The sequence below is a fragment of the Bactrocera dorsalis genome, chromosome 5 (genome assembly GCF_023373825.1).
Source record: "Bactrocera dorsalis isolate Fly_Bdor chromosome 5, ASM2337382v1, whole genome shotgun sequence".
NCBI classification, from domain to species: Eukaryota; Metazoa; Arthropoda; class Insecta; order Diptera; family Tephritidae; genus Bactrocera; species Bactrocera dorsalis.
Window position 1 is genome coordinate 57,545,443 of NC_064307.1, and position 16,545 is coordinate 57,561,987.

General features: G+C 33.7%; 1 protein-coding gene across 1 annotated transcript; it reads left to right on the top strand.

Moving 5' to 3' along the window:
* The first annotated feature begins 4,788 nt into the window (after nt 1-4,788).
* LOC105224759 (mitochondrial uncoupling protein Bmcp) lies at nt 4,789-9,962 on the top strand. The gene is made up of 6 exons (XM_011202953.4): nt 4,789-5,186; nt 5,578-5,725; nt 7,283-7,702; nt 7,767-7,827; nt 8,341-8,439; nt 8,728-9,962. Exons 1-6 carry the CDS (start codon nt 5,015-5,017, stop codon nt 8,842-8,844), a joined length of 1,017 nt encoding a protein of 338 aa, XP_011201255.1. The 5' UTR covers nt 4,789-5,014; the 3' UTR covers nt 8,845-9,962.
* Nucleotides 9,963-16,545: the final 6,583 nt, after the last annotated feature.

Consider the following 16,545-nt stretch of genomic DNA (forward strand, 5'->3'; position numbering starts at 1 on the left):
AGTGACTATTGCTACTAAACTACAATAAATGTACTAATGCAGAGAAAGAAATATAAAGAATACATTTTAAAATATATATATAAATATCACTACCGACAAAAAAGCATTTCGTGTACTCGTCTCTCAAATGTATGTATGTTTAGACAAATGATTAGGCAAAATTAGACAAAAAATATTATTACAAATTCAAAACATAATAAAGAAATTTAAAAAAGGTATGGCAATGCTGGTAGTAGATTAGAAGCGTACAATTGAACAAGTGGAACAGCAAAAGCAAGTAAAAGCTTATGATGGCATGTTGAACAAGTGGAACAGCTGGTAAACAGCAAATGATTGGCGGCAAATAGCAGTTAGAAAATTAACTAAACTGTTTAGAAACTAAACTGCATTAGCAACAAAATAGTAAAGTTAAAAAATTAAAATTACAAAAGAAAAATAAGCTACAATTTACAGGCATGTAGCTTAGTTGGAACAAAATGTATGTATATGCAAACAAGAATGGTGATGTAAAATTTGCTGAGAAAAGGCGAGCAATTGCATTTATATTTTTAATTAATAACTATGTTACATTTTTTATTAAAAACTAACCAATACAAATGCAACTTGCATAAGTTTAAATGAAAACGTTAATTTATAACAATTTAACAAATTTAGTAAAAACAAAACTAAACGATTTTCTTAAATGCAATTAATTTAAAGTGAAAAAATAATATTATTTAACATAATAATGAGTAAAATAATTGAGAAAAATATCATTAAAAAGAAAACTGCGTAGCAATTTTAGACATTGTAGCACAAAACAATGTTGTAGGCGGGGCAAAAGCGGCAAAAGCAAAGCAACTACACAGGCACATACAGCAAATAAAGAAAAAATTAATTATAAATGTGTAAGTTTGTAGTGTTAGTACGCGTAACAGCATATTTGATAGGTTATAAGCAGAACGCAGGGACGCATGCTAGTTGATTCGAAAATTTGTGCGCGCTAGTGTAGTTGAATATAAGAGACATAGTAGAAAAAATAGTGCGCGCACAAGCAAACGACAACAGTTAGCAGTTGGCAAAGGACAAGCACTGATATCGAAAGCGAAAATTATTAGGAAAACACAGCATAACAAGAAAAAATAATCAATCAACTGTTAATTTTAAACAATTGTACGTGCATTTAACAGTGCAGGCCAGTTAAGGAATTTGTATAGTGTGCGCGCTAATTATAATTAAATGCAATGGTATGCATAATGGATTGATAATTAAATAAAAATAATAATATTAATTATAATTAAATAAAGTAAATAAATTTAATTGAATTGTATTTGAAGAACAGTTATAAAGCATTAATATGTAATTGAGATGTGCATTTGAATGGATGGTTTAAGTAAAACAAAAAATTAAAATTAAAAATAATTAAAAAAAAAACACAAAGATATTATATACAAAAAATATAATATTGAAAGTAAATTGCTTAGCTTTGTGTTAAATTGCTGTTAAATGTATAAGTATCAATTGAAATAATAATGAATATTTAAAAACGATATAAACTGAATACTATTAAAATGAAATAAAACACAGAAACACACACGTACATAAACCAATGAAAAACAATAAAGAATTGTGAAAAATATACCAAAAAAATATTTAAAAATAAATTTGTTTATTTTACTTTAAAGCAATGGGGGAAGGGAAAAATTATGGTGTTCGGTCAGGATTTTTTACGGCGCTCCTGGTACTGTGTTATGAACTCTGAAAGTGCAAAATGAAATCAATAATGTTCCAAATGTTACTATACAGGTTCTACGTCTCTTACAAGAACCCAGATTACTTTATTCACAATCGCTATGAACCCGAGAGAAAACTCATATGACTTGTCAACACATCTGGGGAGAAACAACATCGTGCTATGCATGGGCAGAACCCTTCCAGCACACCCCATGGAAGGATAATTTGTACCCACACACTAGAGCTACTCTATGAGGTCATTCTTCTTGGGTCATCATGCCCTCCGGGACACACAGCTGGTGGTAGAGGGGCAATCGGCCTCCTGTCTACCTTTTCCTCTTACAAGAACTCGCGGTACCAACCCGCTTCAACTCACCCGATTCCAAAAAGCTGAACATGGTGAGAGAAGCTTTGGTGGAGTTCGCTTCAACAGCAGCGGTCGCAGTAGATCTCGCAGAAATGACCGCCCATGACGCGGTAAAGCTACCGAACGGTTTTTCAAAACCTCCGTTTGAATACAACCGAATTAACCATCTAGCTGTAAATTATCCAAAGTATACGAGAGTCGCATAACACCCTGAATTCGAAGGTGGCAGCTCTTTGTTGTCGCACGCATGCAGCCTTTGAGCAGTGCCACTCACACCGGTTGATAGGTACCAAGAATGCTTTACAACTCAGCCTCCTGCGCCACGCAAGGTGCCTGCCATTCGCAAAGAGTGAAATGGGTAATACAAAACGCACAAAATTAAAAGTAAAAGCAAAACGAAAAAAAGAAACAGTACTTTGTTTCCAAAGCAACCGATCAATTTATAGCTGCTGAAATAAAACTTAAAAAAAAAATAAAGTGGAGTTATACCCTCCATGACATTATTAATTCTCCTGAACGGTCCATCCCCGAGATGCTCTTAGTCCTCTTGCATTGAATTCTTTTCAACATTGGCGGCGTTCGGACGCGTTTCAAAAATAATCCTGGTCGATCTAATACCGGGGGTCCTCGGTTCTTATGCATCGATCTCCTATTTGTAACTAATCAGAATTACTTACTTCAAATGGATATATAGGAGGTATATATTTTTCTTAACATAAAGTAATCCCCTTTCTTCTCTTTTAATTCGCTGAACTATGTCAATGTCGGCGTATATCTCGTACAGCTCGTACAGCTCGTCGTTCCATCGAATGCGATATTCGCCGTGGCCAATGCGCAAAGGACCATGAATCTTTCGCAGAAGCTTTCTCTCGAAAACTCGTAACGTCGACTCATCGGTTGTTGTCATCGTCCAAGCCTCTGTACCATATAGCAGGACGGCAATTATGAGCGACTTATAGAGTTTGGTTTTTGTTCGTCGAGAGAGGACTTTACTTTTCGTTGGATTTCCAGGCTGACATTGTTGGTGGTGCTTACACTGGTTCCTAAATAGACGAAATTATCTACAACTTTAAAGTTATGACTGTCAACAGTGACGTGAGAGCCAAGTCGCGAGTGCGACGACTGTTTGTTTGATGACAGGAGATATTGCTTTCATCGATTTGAACTATTTTAGCTGGGTCACCTATTTTTCCATGAGATTCCTAGTGGTATATTTGATAAAAAGCAACTGCTCAGGAGGGTCAGCTGTCAACTCTTAATCCAGTGTGTTTTGCGACTCTCGTTCCCATTAGATGATTTAATTCGTCTGTATTCCATCGAAGCCTTCCCAACAGTCGATCAAATTGGGAAGTAGCAGTGGCCTATCGTCTTAGTCTTAAGTCAAGGGTCGTAAATAAATATGAAAGACAACAAAACAACAACTACGACAAGGCAACAACCATTGAATACGACCAAGTACAAGGGAACGATAAGCGTAAGTTAACTTCCTGGATTCTGTGCGCTGTTTCAAGAACATGCCAGGGAAGACCACGCGACATCCACTGCGACCGCTGAGAATGTAGCGAAGACCACCAAACCTCCCAACTCCTAACCTGGGCATCTTACTAATTCAGAAACCATGGGTCCACAAAGGGGAGGGGATTGTCCCCCTGTTATGAAGCCTTATCGTGAACGACCTACTCGATTTGTTAACTAACAATGGGATCCGCTGTAAAAGATATGCGGATGTGCTAGCTGGCTGAGTCGTTATGACTTAGAAGAGGACACAATAGAACATAGGTCGCGGTGCAAACCTTATTTATTTATCTATCTATCTATCTAAAGATTTAGCTGCTATAAAATATACAAACTTTAAATCCATTTTTGTTTCTATATAATAGAAAAATATTTTTTTTATTTAAATATTTATTGAAAATTTCTGTTTTTGATGTATAAAGTCTATTCTTTCGTTGTTAAAAAACAGTTATGGCAAACAAATATTATTTGCTAGAATGTAACCTGCTATAATTGATAAGATATTTATTGTTTTGGAACAATTCAGCGATGTGTTATTATATGAAAAGTGCTTAATATTAGTGAAAACTCATTAAACATATGAAAACCGGCTAATTAAAATTGGCGAATTTGTGAATTTTAAATATAATACAATAATCTTAACTATGAGTCAGAGGTAGAGGAATGCTATTTTATACCACAGCCCTTTAAATAAATAATAAATAACACACTTTACCAAAATTTGCATTGCATTTTCATTAAACTTTTATATTTATTGCAGCCCACCCACCAAATTAGCATCAACTACTTGTTTGCTCACAAAAATCGCTCTAAATAAACCACTAACACATTACAAACAAATTTTAACATACAAATAGACAAACTTTTATAATTTTCACAAAGATTGGTAGAAAACAAAGGCACGTCTCGAAAAATAACTAACGGATGCTGTCAATTGAGCTGTTAAGGAAAATACAACAAGTGGAGTAATCGGAAGAAGAGACGCAAGTTTATCGATAACAGCGACAAAAAGGTTGAAAAGTTTTAAAGTAATATGGCAAAAAATTTAGACAGTAAAGTAAAATTTCCATATTTTTACTTTTATTGGTACTTCTGGTGGATATTTATTTACATATAGTATATTTCAATAATTTTATAAAACGTTAACATTTTAAATACATCGAACAAATTTGCAACCATGTTCCACAGCATTTGCTGAACATACCCCATTACAAACAGCTGATTGTAATTCTCTACCTTGAATATACTCCACAGAATATTTGCAAAATTCTAATCTAACCTAATAGACGTAAAAAGTTCTTTAAGTAGCTCAGTGGTTATTTATAAATGGGAACAAAACGCCAATAAACACTGAGTAAATACATATTATACGCATAACATATTAATAAATTTACTAAGGGAAACTTTACGGGAATTGTGATGCAAGGAGTAGGCACTGCGACGACGGATTTTACACAGCCGCAACCACATCATCTGCAGCAGCAACAGCTACAAACACAAACACGACGGAAGCAGCAAGTGCCCATGAATAATGTAAATGATTGGAGGCCATTCGTTTACGGTGGACTAGCGTCAATAACAGCGGAATTTGGTAAGTGCCTTTACATTCGTTGTGACAAGGGCACAGCAAAGAATATGTTAGAAAGGTCCTTTGATTGTGTTCAGTCACCGGCGCCCGTCGCCAGCTGACATGACGCAAGTATTTACAAGTGCATAATTTGTGCCTACAAGCCGTTGTGAGCGGGTAAACAAGTGCTGTATGTACTTAAATAGCAGAGCAATTGAGTAGGTAGTTGCTTTCGCGAAATTTGTGCTGTGCTGGTAATTGACGTCGGTGCTAGCACAGCGCAACGACACGCTTATCTCGTGCGTATTGCTTATATACACAGCATATAGGTGCCGCTTGTGTATGTAAATAATAGTATTTTAAAGTTTTTTATTTGTTTAATATAAATGCATTTTTTTCACATTATAATCCACAGGTACTTTTCCGATTGACACCACGAAAACACGCCTCCAAATTCAAGGTCAAAAAATTGATCAAACATTTTCGCAGCTAAGATATCGTGGCATGACCGATGCCTTTATAAAAATTTCACAAGAAGAGGGCCTTCGAGCCCTCTACTCTGGGTAAGTGCTATTATATTGCTATTTATTAATGAAGCCACACAGGTCTATAAGTATATACATATGTATGTTTTTGTGTGTATAGGCTTGCTTGTAGAATAATTTCGAGTGTAATAAAATGCTTGTATTAAAATCAAGTTTTAGTAAATACATCTGTGTGGGTGCAAAGTATGAATATATTTATTAATGTGTTACATATTACAATTTATGGAAATCAGAAAACAGATTTTTAACAACTGTTTAATGAGAAAATAATTTTTACTCTACATATATTGCTATATGATTAGGGGATTCACAAGTCGTGGTACTTGTTGTATATTTCTATATGTATTTGTATTACTGCTTAAATAATATTGTGAAGTTCGGTTTGTGATAAAAGTCTGAAATTGTATTCAGCTGTTTCTGTTTATGATAAAATGTGCAAAAGTAATTATTAAAGGCAAAGTAAAGTCTTTGCAAATTTTTAAAAATATATTTATACACAACATTATTGAAATATGCATTCATTTCATTTATTTAGTACAAAAAATTTATTTAGTACGAAATCAATCCCATTACCCCGCATATACCGTATTATAAAATGCGTTAAGTAGCAATAGTTTTGAACGCTATATTAACTGAATATTATTTTTGTTTTATAAACAAGAAACATATGCGTCTACACTCAAACTGTATATACGCAGATATCTTCTGTTTATCAGTAGACAAAACTTTCCACATTACTATTAATAGAAGCAGCACACAGGATTTCACTAGCTAATACCAGCCACGATTGAATGTTTTAGTTTCACATTTGAACCGTATTTAAATAAATTAAATGACGGGTATTAAGCAGTTAAGACGATAAGCTTCAGTAATTGATGATTGAGTGGCATTAACAGCTGCTAAAGACAACAAAATCATGACTATCACGTGTTGCATGCAAAATTGTATACTTTAAATGAAAAATTAGCTAACAACGATAAGAATTGTAGATATGTAATTAGCTTCATACTTTTCGTAGCCAATTTGTGTATGAGTATGTGAAAAGTAATGAGTTTTTGCACGTTTCGTGTACATAACGGCGTAAGACCTTACGAGGTTATTTAAATTTAACCCGTAGATAAAGAATATTATAAAGGAGCGCTGTGTTATGCCTTAACTAAGCTGCTTATCGGATCGTTTTTCCGCTCCCTTACAATCCACTACGCTTATGCTCATTAGCATGTGATTAGCGTCACTTTAAACAAACTTATTTACACATTTTTTTAATTTATTGCAACTATTGTTTATTATATGAGTTTACCTTTATCAACAATCTATCGTTCGCTATTTGCTACCAGTTGTTTATTAAGGGGCTTGTTCGCATTGAAAATTAAAGCTAGTCATAATAAATGAAAATTTATAAACTACAATGTGATTAAATTGTTTGATAGTCAACATGATTTTGCTATTGCTGAAAATAAAGCGGTGAATTTAATTGGTAAACACAAAATGTTTAGTTTATGCACAGAGTTCTGATTTTTTGACAAATAATGTAAATAAAAAATATGCAATAAATAAATTTCTGCTTCCCCACAGCATCTGGCCCGCGGTGCTGCGTCAAGCTACCTACGGCACCATCAAGTTCGGCACTTATTATACGCTCAAAAAATACGCGCATAACTACGGTTTACTTGTGGATCATGAAACCGGTGCCGAACGTGTGTGGGCGAATATTTTGTGTGCGGCCACGGCGGGTGCTGTCTCCTCGGCCATAGCCAATCCGACTGATGTGTTGAAAGTGCGTATGCAAGTGCATGGCAAAGCGGCGCATCAACATGGTTTGTTAGGTTCATTCCTGGAAATCTACCGTTATGAGGGTGTGCGCGGGCTATGGCGCGGCGTTGGGCCAACAGCGCAGCGTGCTGTCGTTATTGCCTCGGTGGAGTTGCCTGTTTATGATTTTTGTAAAATGCAATTGATGACTGCATTTGGCGATCATGTGGCGAATCATTTTGTGTGAGTATGCTGTGTGCTTTAGAAAATGTAGGTAAATTAATTTTATATTGCTTTATAATTGCAGCTCCAGCTTTATAGCCAGTTTGGGCAGCGCGATCGCTTCCACACCAATCGATGTGATAAGGGTATAAATAATTGTTTATATAATATTTTGACACTAAGCTGGTTATATTAAGGTTGTCACAAAGTTGTAACACCCAGAAGGGAATACCGGAAATATACATATACACGTAAATGATCAGAGCTGAGTCGATTTAGTAATGTTCGCCTGTCTGTCCGTTTTTATATACGCAAACTAAACCCTCAGTTTTTGAGATATTAATCTGAAATTTTTCGCGTACGCTCTTTTTCCTCAATGAGGTGCTTATTGGAACCCCTTATATGAGAACACTATAACATATATGTAGCTGCCATACAAACTGATCGATCAAAGTATTTGTATTGAAAACTGTTATATTTGACAAGATATCCTCACGAAGTTTGCGATAGTTTATTTTCCAACGCAATGTTACAATCGCCTATTGTTTTTTTTTAATCCGATCTGATCCACTGCAACATATACTTTCTCAGATTTAGTTATACATATAAGAATAAGTTAAAAATAATCTCTAATTAATTACTTGTAATTTGCTTTACAGACGCGTCTCATGAATCAGAGGCATTTAACGGTTGTTAATGGTGTGGCGGTGGCGAATACGCAAAAGCTTTATAAAGGCAGTTTCGACTGCGCGGTGCAGGTGTGTACGAAAAAATTTGTATTTTTAACTGTTTTAAAATATGTTTGTATCAATTCTGTATAAAAATGTGTACATTATATGTGACCTGGTGTACGGAAAGGGGGCTTAGGTGTCAAAAAATCAATGAGATAACGAGAAACTGACGAAACTAGTTGTTTATTTTTAACAGCTGTTTCCCAGAAAACTAGTTTTCGCACGTTAGCTCCCTTTTCGTAAACCAGGTCACATATAATTATTCTAATATTCTATAATTCCTGTAAAATAAATTATTTATTTATTTCTTCTTAGACTGTCCGCAACGAAGGCATATTAGCGCTCTACAAAGGCTTCATACCCACCTGGGTGCGCATGGGCCCTTGGAATATCATATTTTTCATAACCTACGAACAATTGAAGAAACTCTAAAAACATTTCATCCACATCTTTGTACAGTACAAGCCGCATTTACAAAGACTTTTCAAATCAAAACATTATGCATAAGTAGCGTTAATCATATGAAGCCAAAAAGCAAAATGTAGCCTGTAAGCTTATAGTATATAGATATAGCATATTTATAACGGAACGCATTACTAACAAAGTAATACAAAGAAATTAAAAATATATTAGCGAAATGTTAATATGTTACTTTAGTAATAGCAAAGCAACGTTTTTTAGTGTAAAACAACAACAACAATAGCAACATAAAATCGTAATTTGTACTTTGTTATAGCGCCAAGCCACCGCTATAATGCATACTAACGCATTGTTAGCAACTAAATTTATTGCTGTGCAAAAATTAGATAATTATGATGAAAACAATGCAAATTTGCAAAATGTTGTTAACTATTTCTTACACTAGTAATAAGGTATTAGTTATATTATTAACCAGTTCAATTTGTTAGCGTATTGAAGTGGCATTGTTTCCTTTAATTACAAATTAAGTAGCCCAAATGTATTACGAAAAGTCGTACCACTAATATTTTGCATAAATACATATATACATACAAACATATGTCGGGACATAGGTGTGTGTGTTAAGTTAAGTAAATATATGTGTACTAAATATGTTTTACTTTACGCTTTATGAAAATTAATTATTTATATTTAAAATGTATTAATTCATTGCTTGCATTTTACCGCTACTACCACAAAAACAACAATTTATCAATATCTCTAACTGCTGTCCGAAATTTATTAAGTTTAAATTAAGAAAAAAAACTTTTATTTTCATATTTTATATTTCTGCATTTTTTATATTAATTCTACAGCGCGTCTATATATTTACAAAGTAAGCTTTTATAAGCATTTCACATATATTTTATAGCTTTATAGATATACAAAATGTTTACGCGTATATTTTTACATTATTATATTAACAATGTTTGTTGGCAATATGTTATTATTATGTATACTAATGGTAGCCGCCTCGATATTTAAAAATATCTTTAACTTTACTCTTACTTTCTAAGCACTCAAACATGTTGTTACGTGATTTCACTATTGTGAAGTAGCTAAAAATAAACGAAAACTTGTTTAAAGAGCAACAGCGAAAACGGAAAATTATTTAACAAGGAACTAAGGGGTGAGGGCACACTTAGTGTGCAATTAAAACAAGAAAAAATATTTTTTCTCATAATTCAAAATCTTAAATCAATATCTGAAATTGTTTTCGTGTTACAGCCTTCTAAAATATAAGACGCTGAGCTCAATCACAATCTTTAAATGTGTTTTCCCGAAACAGCCTTTATTAAATTTGTTTAAATGTTTACTCGGACACAAATTCTCATGAACTAAAACGACGCCATTTTCGGATTGGCAATATCTTCTAATAATAATGGAACCAGCATTAACGCCAACAACAACGTCAGCTTCGAAATCCAACGCAGAATAACTCTTGCCAACAGGTGCTACTTCGAACTGAGTAGGCAATTGAGAAGTAAAGTCCTCTCTCGACGAACAAAGACCAAACTCTACAAGTCACTAATCATCTCTGTCCTGTTATATGGTGCAGAGGCATGAACGATGACAACATCTGATGAGTCGAGATTTATGTTCTTTACGCATTGCCAACGGTGAATACCGAAATCGATGGAACGATTTGCAGTACGAGATATACGACGACATTGGCATTTCAGCGAATTAAGAGGCAGCGGGTACGCTGTGTATGTCTGAATGGATGAAAACACTCCAGTTCTGAAAGAATTCGACACAGTACCCTCCAGAGGAAGAGGATGGGGTCAACACCGTTGGAAAAACTAGGGGAAGAAGGACCTAGCCACTCTTGGAGTCTTCAATTGGCGCCAACAGCGAAAAGGAAGAGCGAACGACTGGTGCGCTATTGAAAACTCGGCAATAACCGCGTATGCGATGTCTACGCCAATAAAGAAGAAGAATAGTTTCTAATTGAAAACTATTTCTTTTAGGACTTTTCTTATCGCTGTCGGAGATCGCGTGTAACTTGAAAAATATTAGTTTTTTGTTCAAAAACTTGACTGTATATTCTGTAAATATGTATAAATATTCCCTTGAAATTTTTAAATAATTGATGAGGTAGTTTTTTTGTTTCATAAAAACGTTTAAGGCTGTGTGCGCCTTAAATACTTTCTAGATTTTGCTACAAAAGCAAAATATGTGTAAATCTAAGCAAAAGAAAAGAAAGAAAGAAACTAAAAAGTTGAGTTGTAAAGTCAAATCAGAAATATTTAAATTAAATCAATCGCTCAGCATTTCATGTATCCTAAAAGTATGTAATATTTTCTAATTTTAAGACAAATTTTTGGTAGTGATTTGAAGGAAATCGCTTTTATTTGGCATCTCTTAGGCGAACTTTAATTTACTAATATTTAAGTCTGACTCTAGACTAAATTTGTAAAAGCTACCATAAACCTAGTTCCTGGAATCAAATAGCCTATAAAATCACTAAATATTTGCTGTTGTTACACTGACTTTAAATTTTTCTCAAACAGCTCTTCAAGTAAAGTAATTTTTTTTAAGTTGTATAATGGTAATAGTCATATTGCTGAAAGAATGTCTTTGATATAGCGCATACAACTGGAATCCCTCATATGCTCGAGAGTGAGCCATCAGCTTCAAACATGCTTATGGAGGAGTAATCTCAGCAAAACCAGCAGAAAACTTTCGTCTTTTAAGGCATTCCATACAGCTTCCCTACCGTATCGCGGTATTCCTCTGTGCAGAACTTGTCATGCGTGGTTTTAGCTACTCTCAATGTGTATCCCATTCATCCGGTTAATTAAAAAATTCGCATTGAATTTGTCAGAAATAAAAATTGAAGTGAGAAGGTCGTTGTTGGTGCTGTTGTTGTAGCGATTATCTAAAACCTGTATGGGCAGAGTAATATGTTAACTGTCATCGGAATCACTTAAGGGTAGGACCAAAAAACAAACTGTTTTGACGGGCTCGGACCATATGAGGAGAGGTGTTAAGTGAGTTGGTTTCATTAGACTTTCAAAGAAGTGACTCATTGCATTACCCCGTATAATCCGGGTCAATTCTGGTATCGTATAAGCGCCTATTGTGATAATTAAGCTTGATAATTGAGTTAAGAGGGTCGCTTAAAGTCGGTAAAGTACCAGATTTGTTTACAAATGGTGTAAAAATCTTGTCAGGGTAAAGCAAATAGAATATTATTTCCACATTTTTTACTTTTTGACTTTTGTGAATGCGCTTAGGACTAAAATTTAATTTTTTTAAACAAAAGTCCTGGAATTTTAGCAACATTGTGAGCTTTACAGGTATCCTACCCTTCCATATATTCCTATTATTCTACAACTAAATAACTCTTGATTGGTGATAACTCTTAAAAATATCAATCCTTAAAGAAGAAATGATATATGACATATACTCGTACAACAACAACATTAGGTAAATCTTGGACGGGCTTTAGCTATGTTACAACATATTTAACCGCATCTGGTCATTATTACTCATTGTTCGGATTCATGGATGGAATTGTAGAATGCAAATAAACAGAAGCTTACTTTGCCGATAAAACTGCAGGCGTTGTGCAAAATTTTCAATGTAGGATCCATCAAAGATGTATAACCCGAATTTGAGGCTTAGCTTTGTCAAACACCTATCAAAGTCGTAAGAGAACTTCTAATTATTTCTCACATTTGACCTTTCAGGGTCATCACATGGTAGAAATTAGGACTCCAAGCGCTTGAATCCGACTGTAATTATAATCAATTTAATCACGAAACAAAAAACCCGAAACTTTTATAGTCCACGAAATTGGTAGTCAAAAATGTCTTACCAACAACACAAGAAACGTCTGATAATGAAGCTGTAACGCTAATAATACTAATTCATCACTTCTTAAGCGCAACGCCAAACCTCTAAACAGCCAGCCAACCAGCATTTCGTACGCTTGAGTTACTGAGCAAAGTGCAAATTTTAACGGAGCAACACGTGCGCACGGGAAATTCCCAAAAAAAACTAAGCCAATGCTTTTGTGAGATTTTTCAGTTCAACTCTCTTCTTTCTTTTGTCATTTTTTCGTTTTCCTTGCTTTTTATCTTCACTGATGTATTGTTATATGAAAATTAATTAAATCGGGTATTTTGGGCAAATTTGTATTTTAATTTTTCGTTTTCGTTTTTGTTTTTTTTTATTGATTTTTTTTATTTTTTATGCCTTTGGTTTGCTTCGCTACACAAGATGCAGAATCCGAAAAACCCAGTGAATTAAAGCAATAAAAACAAATAGATAGCGTTCACATAACCTTAAAACCGCAAGCGAACGCGCCGAAAATCGAAAAGTTTTGGGTTTTTAGTTTTTTGGTCGGACCGGCGCCCAAGCCACACCGCAACTATTAATCAAACAATGTGAAATGTCACATTTGTGCGCTAATTGTATGCTAAAAGCGCTTAGTAAACAAATTAACTATGCAACGTGTGGGCTGAGTGTGTGAGAGAACGAGAGCGCGGATGTGAAAGAGACAGAGAAAAAGAGCGTGAAAGGTGTGTTTGGGGAATACCTACGACGAGATACATATGTTGGCTGAATAGAAAAAAAAAAACAGTTATAAATAAAGGGTGATTTTTTAAGAGCTTGATAAATTTAAAAAAAAAAAAACGCATAAAATTTGCAAAATCTCATCGGTTCTTTATTTGAAACGTTAGATTGGTTCATGACATTTACTTTTTGAAGATAATTTCATTTAAATGTTGACCGCGGCTGCGTCTTAGGTGGTCCATTCGGAAAGTCCAATTTTGGGCAACTTTTTCGAGCATTTCGGCCGGAATAGCCCGAATTTCTTCGGAAATGTTGTCTTCCAAAGCTGGAATAGTTGCTGGCTTATTTCTGTAGACTTTAGACTTGACGTAGCCCCACAAAAAATAGTCTAAAGGCGTTAAATCGCATGATCTTGGTGGCCAACTTACGGGTCCATTTCTTGAGATGAATTGTTGTCCGAAGTTTTCCCTCAAAATGGCCATAGAATCGCGAGCTGTGTGGCATGTAGCGCCATCTTGTTGAAACCACATGTCAACCAAGTTCAGTTCTTCCATTTTTGGCAACAAAAAGTTTGTTAGCATCGAACGATAGCGATCGCCATTCACCGTAACGTTGCGTCCAACAGCATCTTTGAAAAAATACGGTCCAATGATTCCACCAGCGTACAAACCACACCAAACAGTGCATTTTTCGGGATGCATGGGCAGTTCTTGAACGGCTTCTGGTTGCTCTTCACCCCAAATGCGGCAATTTTGCTTATTTACGTAGCCATTCAACCAGAAATGAGCCTCATCGCTGAACAAAACACGCGCGCGAAACACATTTCGAACCGAACACTGATTTTGGTAATAAAATTCAATGATTTGCAAGCGTTGCTCGTTAGTAAGTCTATTCATGATGAAATGTCAAAGCATACTGAGCATCTTTCTCTTTGACACCATGTCTGAAATCCCACGTGATCTGTCAAATACTAATGCATGAAAATCCTAACCTCAAAAAAATCACCCGTTATTTATTGTTTATAAATTCCTTTTGTAGCTTTTTTGCATGCGTTTATTTTAGGTTTGTATTTTCAATTTTTTTATTTATTTAGTTTAGTTCTTTTTTAATAATATTTTTAATATTTTTTCATATATATATGTTAGACTATTTATTACTTTACTAATTGCGTAAAATTTGCCATCATTAGTCATTTGTCAATAGAGTTGCCGGGGCAGCTATTAACAAAAATGATATAAAAGTGATTAATTTTTTGCCCAAAATAATAAACATGTGAAAAGAATGGATGAATCGGCTGACTACGTGACCAGCGCTTATGCCCATTAAGAACTGAAGAATAGTAAGCGACAAATAGAATTGAGGTCTAGAGAAGCGGTCAAAATGCACTAATAATGTTCAATAAATTGACTTCATTTAATTCACTGAATGATTAAATTGCATTGTGTTCGATTAAAATGAAGTACAAACAGGTTAAAATGTTTTATACCAGAAACTAAAGAACGTTTTAGCCGATCAATGCGTCGATCACAACCTACAAACGTCTTCCAATCGCTAAATCTTTAAAGAACAGCGAATCAAACAACTGGTATAAGTTGCATAAGCTGGTACAAATCTTATCCCAGTGAAATTGAGTAGATTTGAGAAACAACTGGTATAAATTTTAAATAAATTAGCTTAATACATATATAAACAAACAACTCGTATAAAATAAGCCAGGCTTTTTGGTTTTTGTCATTAGTATAAACAAGTAGAAGTGAACAAAATTTTAAATAACTGCAAACAACATTGGTATAATAAAGTTAAATAAACAACTTTACTACATAAACTGGTATAAATCATATAAACTAGTATAACAAAGTAGAATTGAGAAACAACTGGTATAAATTTAAAAAATTAGCATAACACAGCTAAACAAATAACTGGTATAAAAATAAATTGGTATAAATCATATATGTAAACATAACAAAACTGAAGTACAACCTTGCGATTGCAAAATAATTGGCATAATAAATTTAAACAAAACAAATAACTGGTATAAAAAAATAAATTGGTATAAATCATATAAATATAACAAAACTGAAATACAACCTTGCGATTGCAAAATAATTGGCATAATAAATTTAAACAGTTGATGTACATAAATCATATAAACTGATACTGGACGTAAAATTGAACAGTAACTGGAAAAACTGAAAAAAGTATTCGCATAAACGAGTTAAAAAAATAATTGCATAAACCGGTATAAATCATATAAACTGGTATACGAAAGTAGAATTGAGCAATAACTGGTATAAATAAAATAAATTAGCATAGTATAGTTAAACAAAAAACTCATACAAAATAAATACGGTGGTATAAATCTTATAAATTGGCATAATATAACAAAAGTGAAATACAACCATTTTAAATGAAAAATAATTGATATAATAATATTAAACATCCGAGGTAAATCTTATAAACTGGTATAATAGGCAGAATTGAACAGTAACTGGAAAAACTGAAAAAAATCATTGACAAAATCAAGTCAAGCAAACCACATTTATCAATTACTTAAACTGGTATAACATAACAAAAATGAAACACATCCGTTATAACTGAAAAAATGGCATAATAAAGTTAAACATCTGAGGTAAATCTTATAAACTGGTATAATACGTATAATTGAATAGTAAAAGCAGCATTTATCAAATACATAAACTGGTATAAATCATATAAACTATCATATGAAAGTATAATTGAACAAAAATTGAGAAAAATTAAATAATGTGGTATAACTCAGATAAACTGGTATAAATTCAAAAAAGACAATAACAAAGTTAATGGGATATTCTAGTCTTGAAATTAGAATAAAAAAGATGTTTAAAAAATTAAAATATTTCCGAAATTATAAACGTTTTCGTGTCGTGACTGGGTGTGTTTTTTCTCGAAGCTACTTTTTTCGATGCCATACAACATCTTATGGTTTAATAAACCGATTTACTTGAAATATGGCATGAATATTCCTTAAATATTTCTCAATCACATTAAGCAACAAAAATTTAAGAAATAAAAACCGACTGATGCTCGATATTCGCGCCTGTAGACTCGAAAACTGCCTTAAATAAACAATTGGTATAAATTACTTAGACTGGTATAATCAAATGTAATCAA

Bases quoted from the DNA above. Each gene is read 5' to 3' on its own strand.
- LOC105224759 (XM_011202953.4), top strand. From the start codon at position 5,015: ATGCAAGGAGTAGGCACTGCGACGACGGATTTTACACAGCCGCAACCA. The intron at 5,187-5,577 runs GTAAGTGCCTTT...TATAATCCACAG, and splicing joins GTCAATAACAGCGGAATTTG to GTACTTTTCCGATTGACACC. The intron at 7,703-7,766 runs GTGAGTATGCTG...TTATAATTGCAG, and splicing joins CATGTGGCGAATCATTTTGT to CTCCAGCTTTATAGCCAGTT.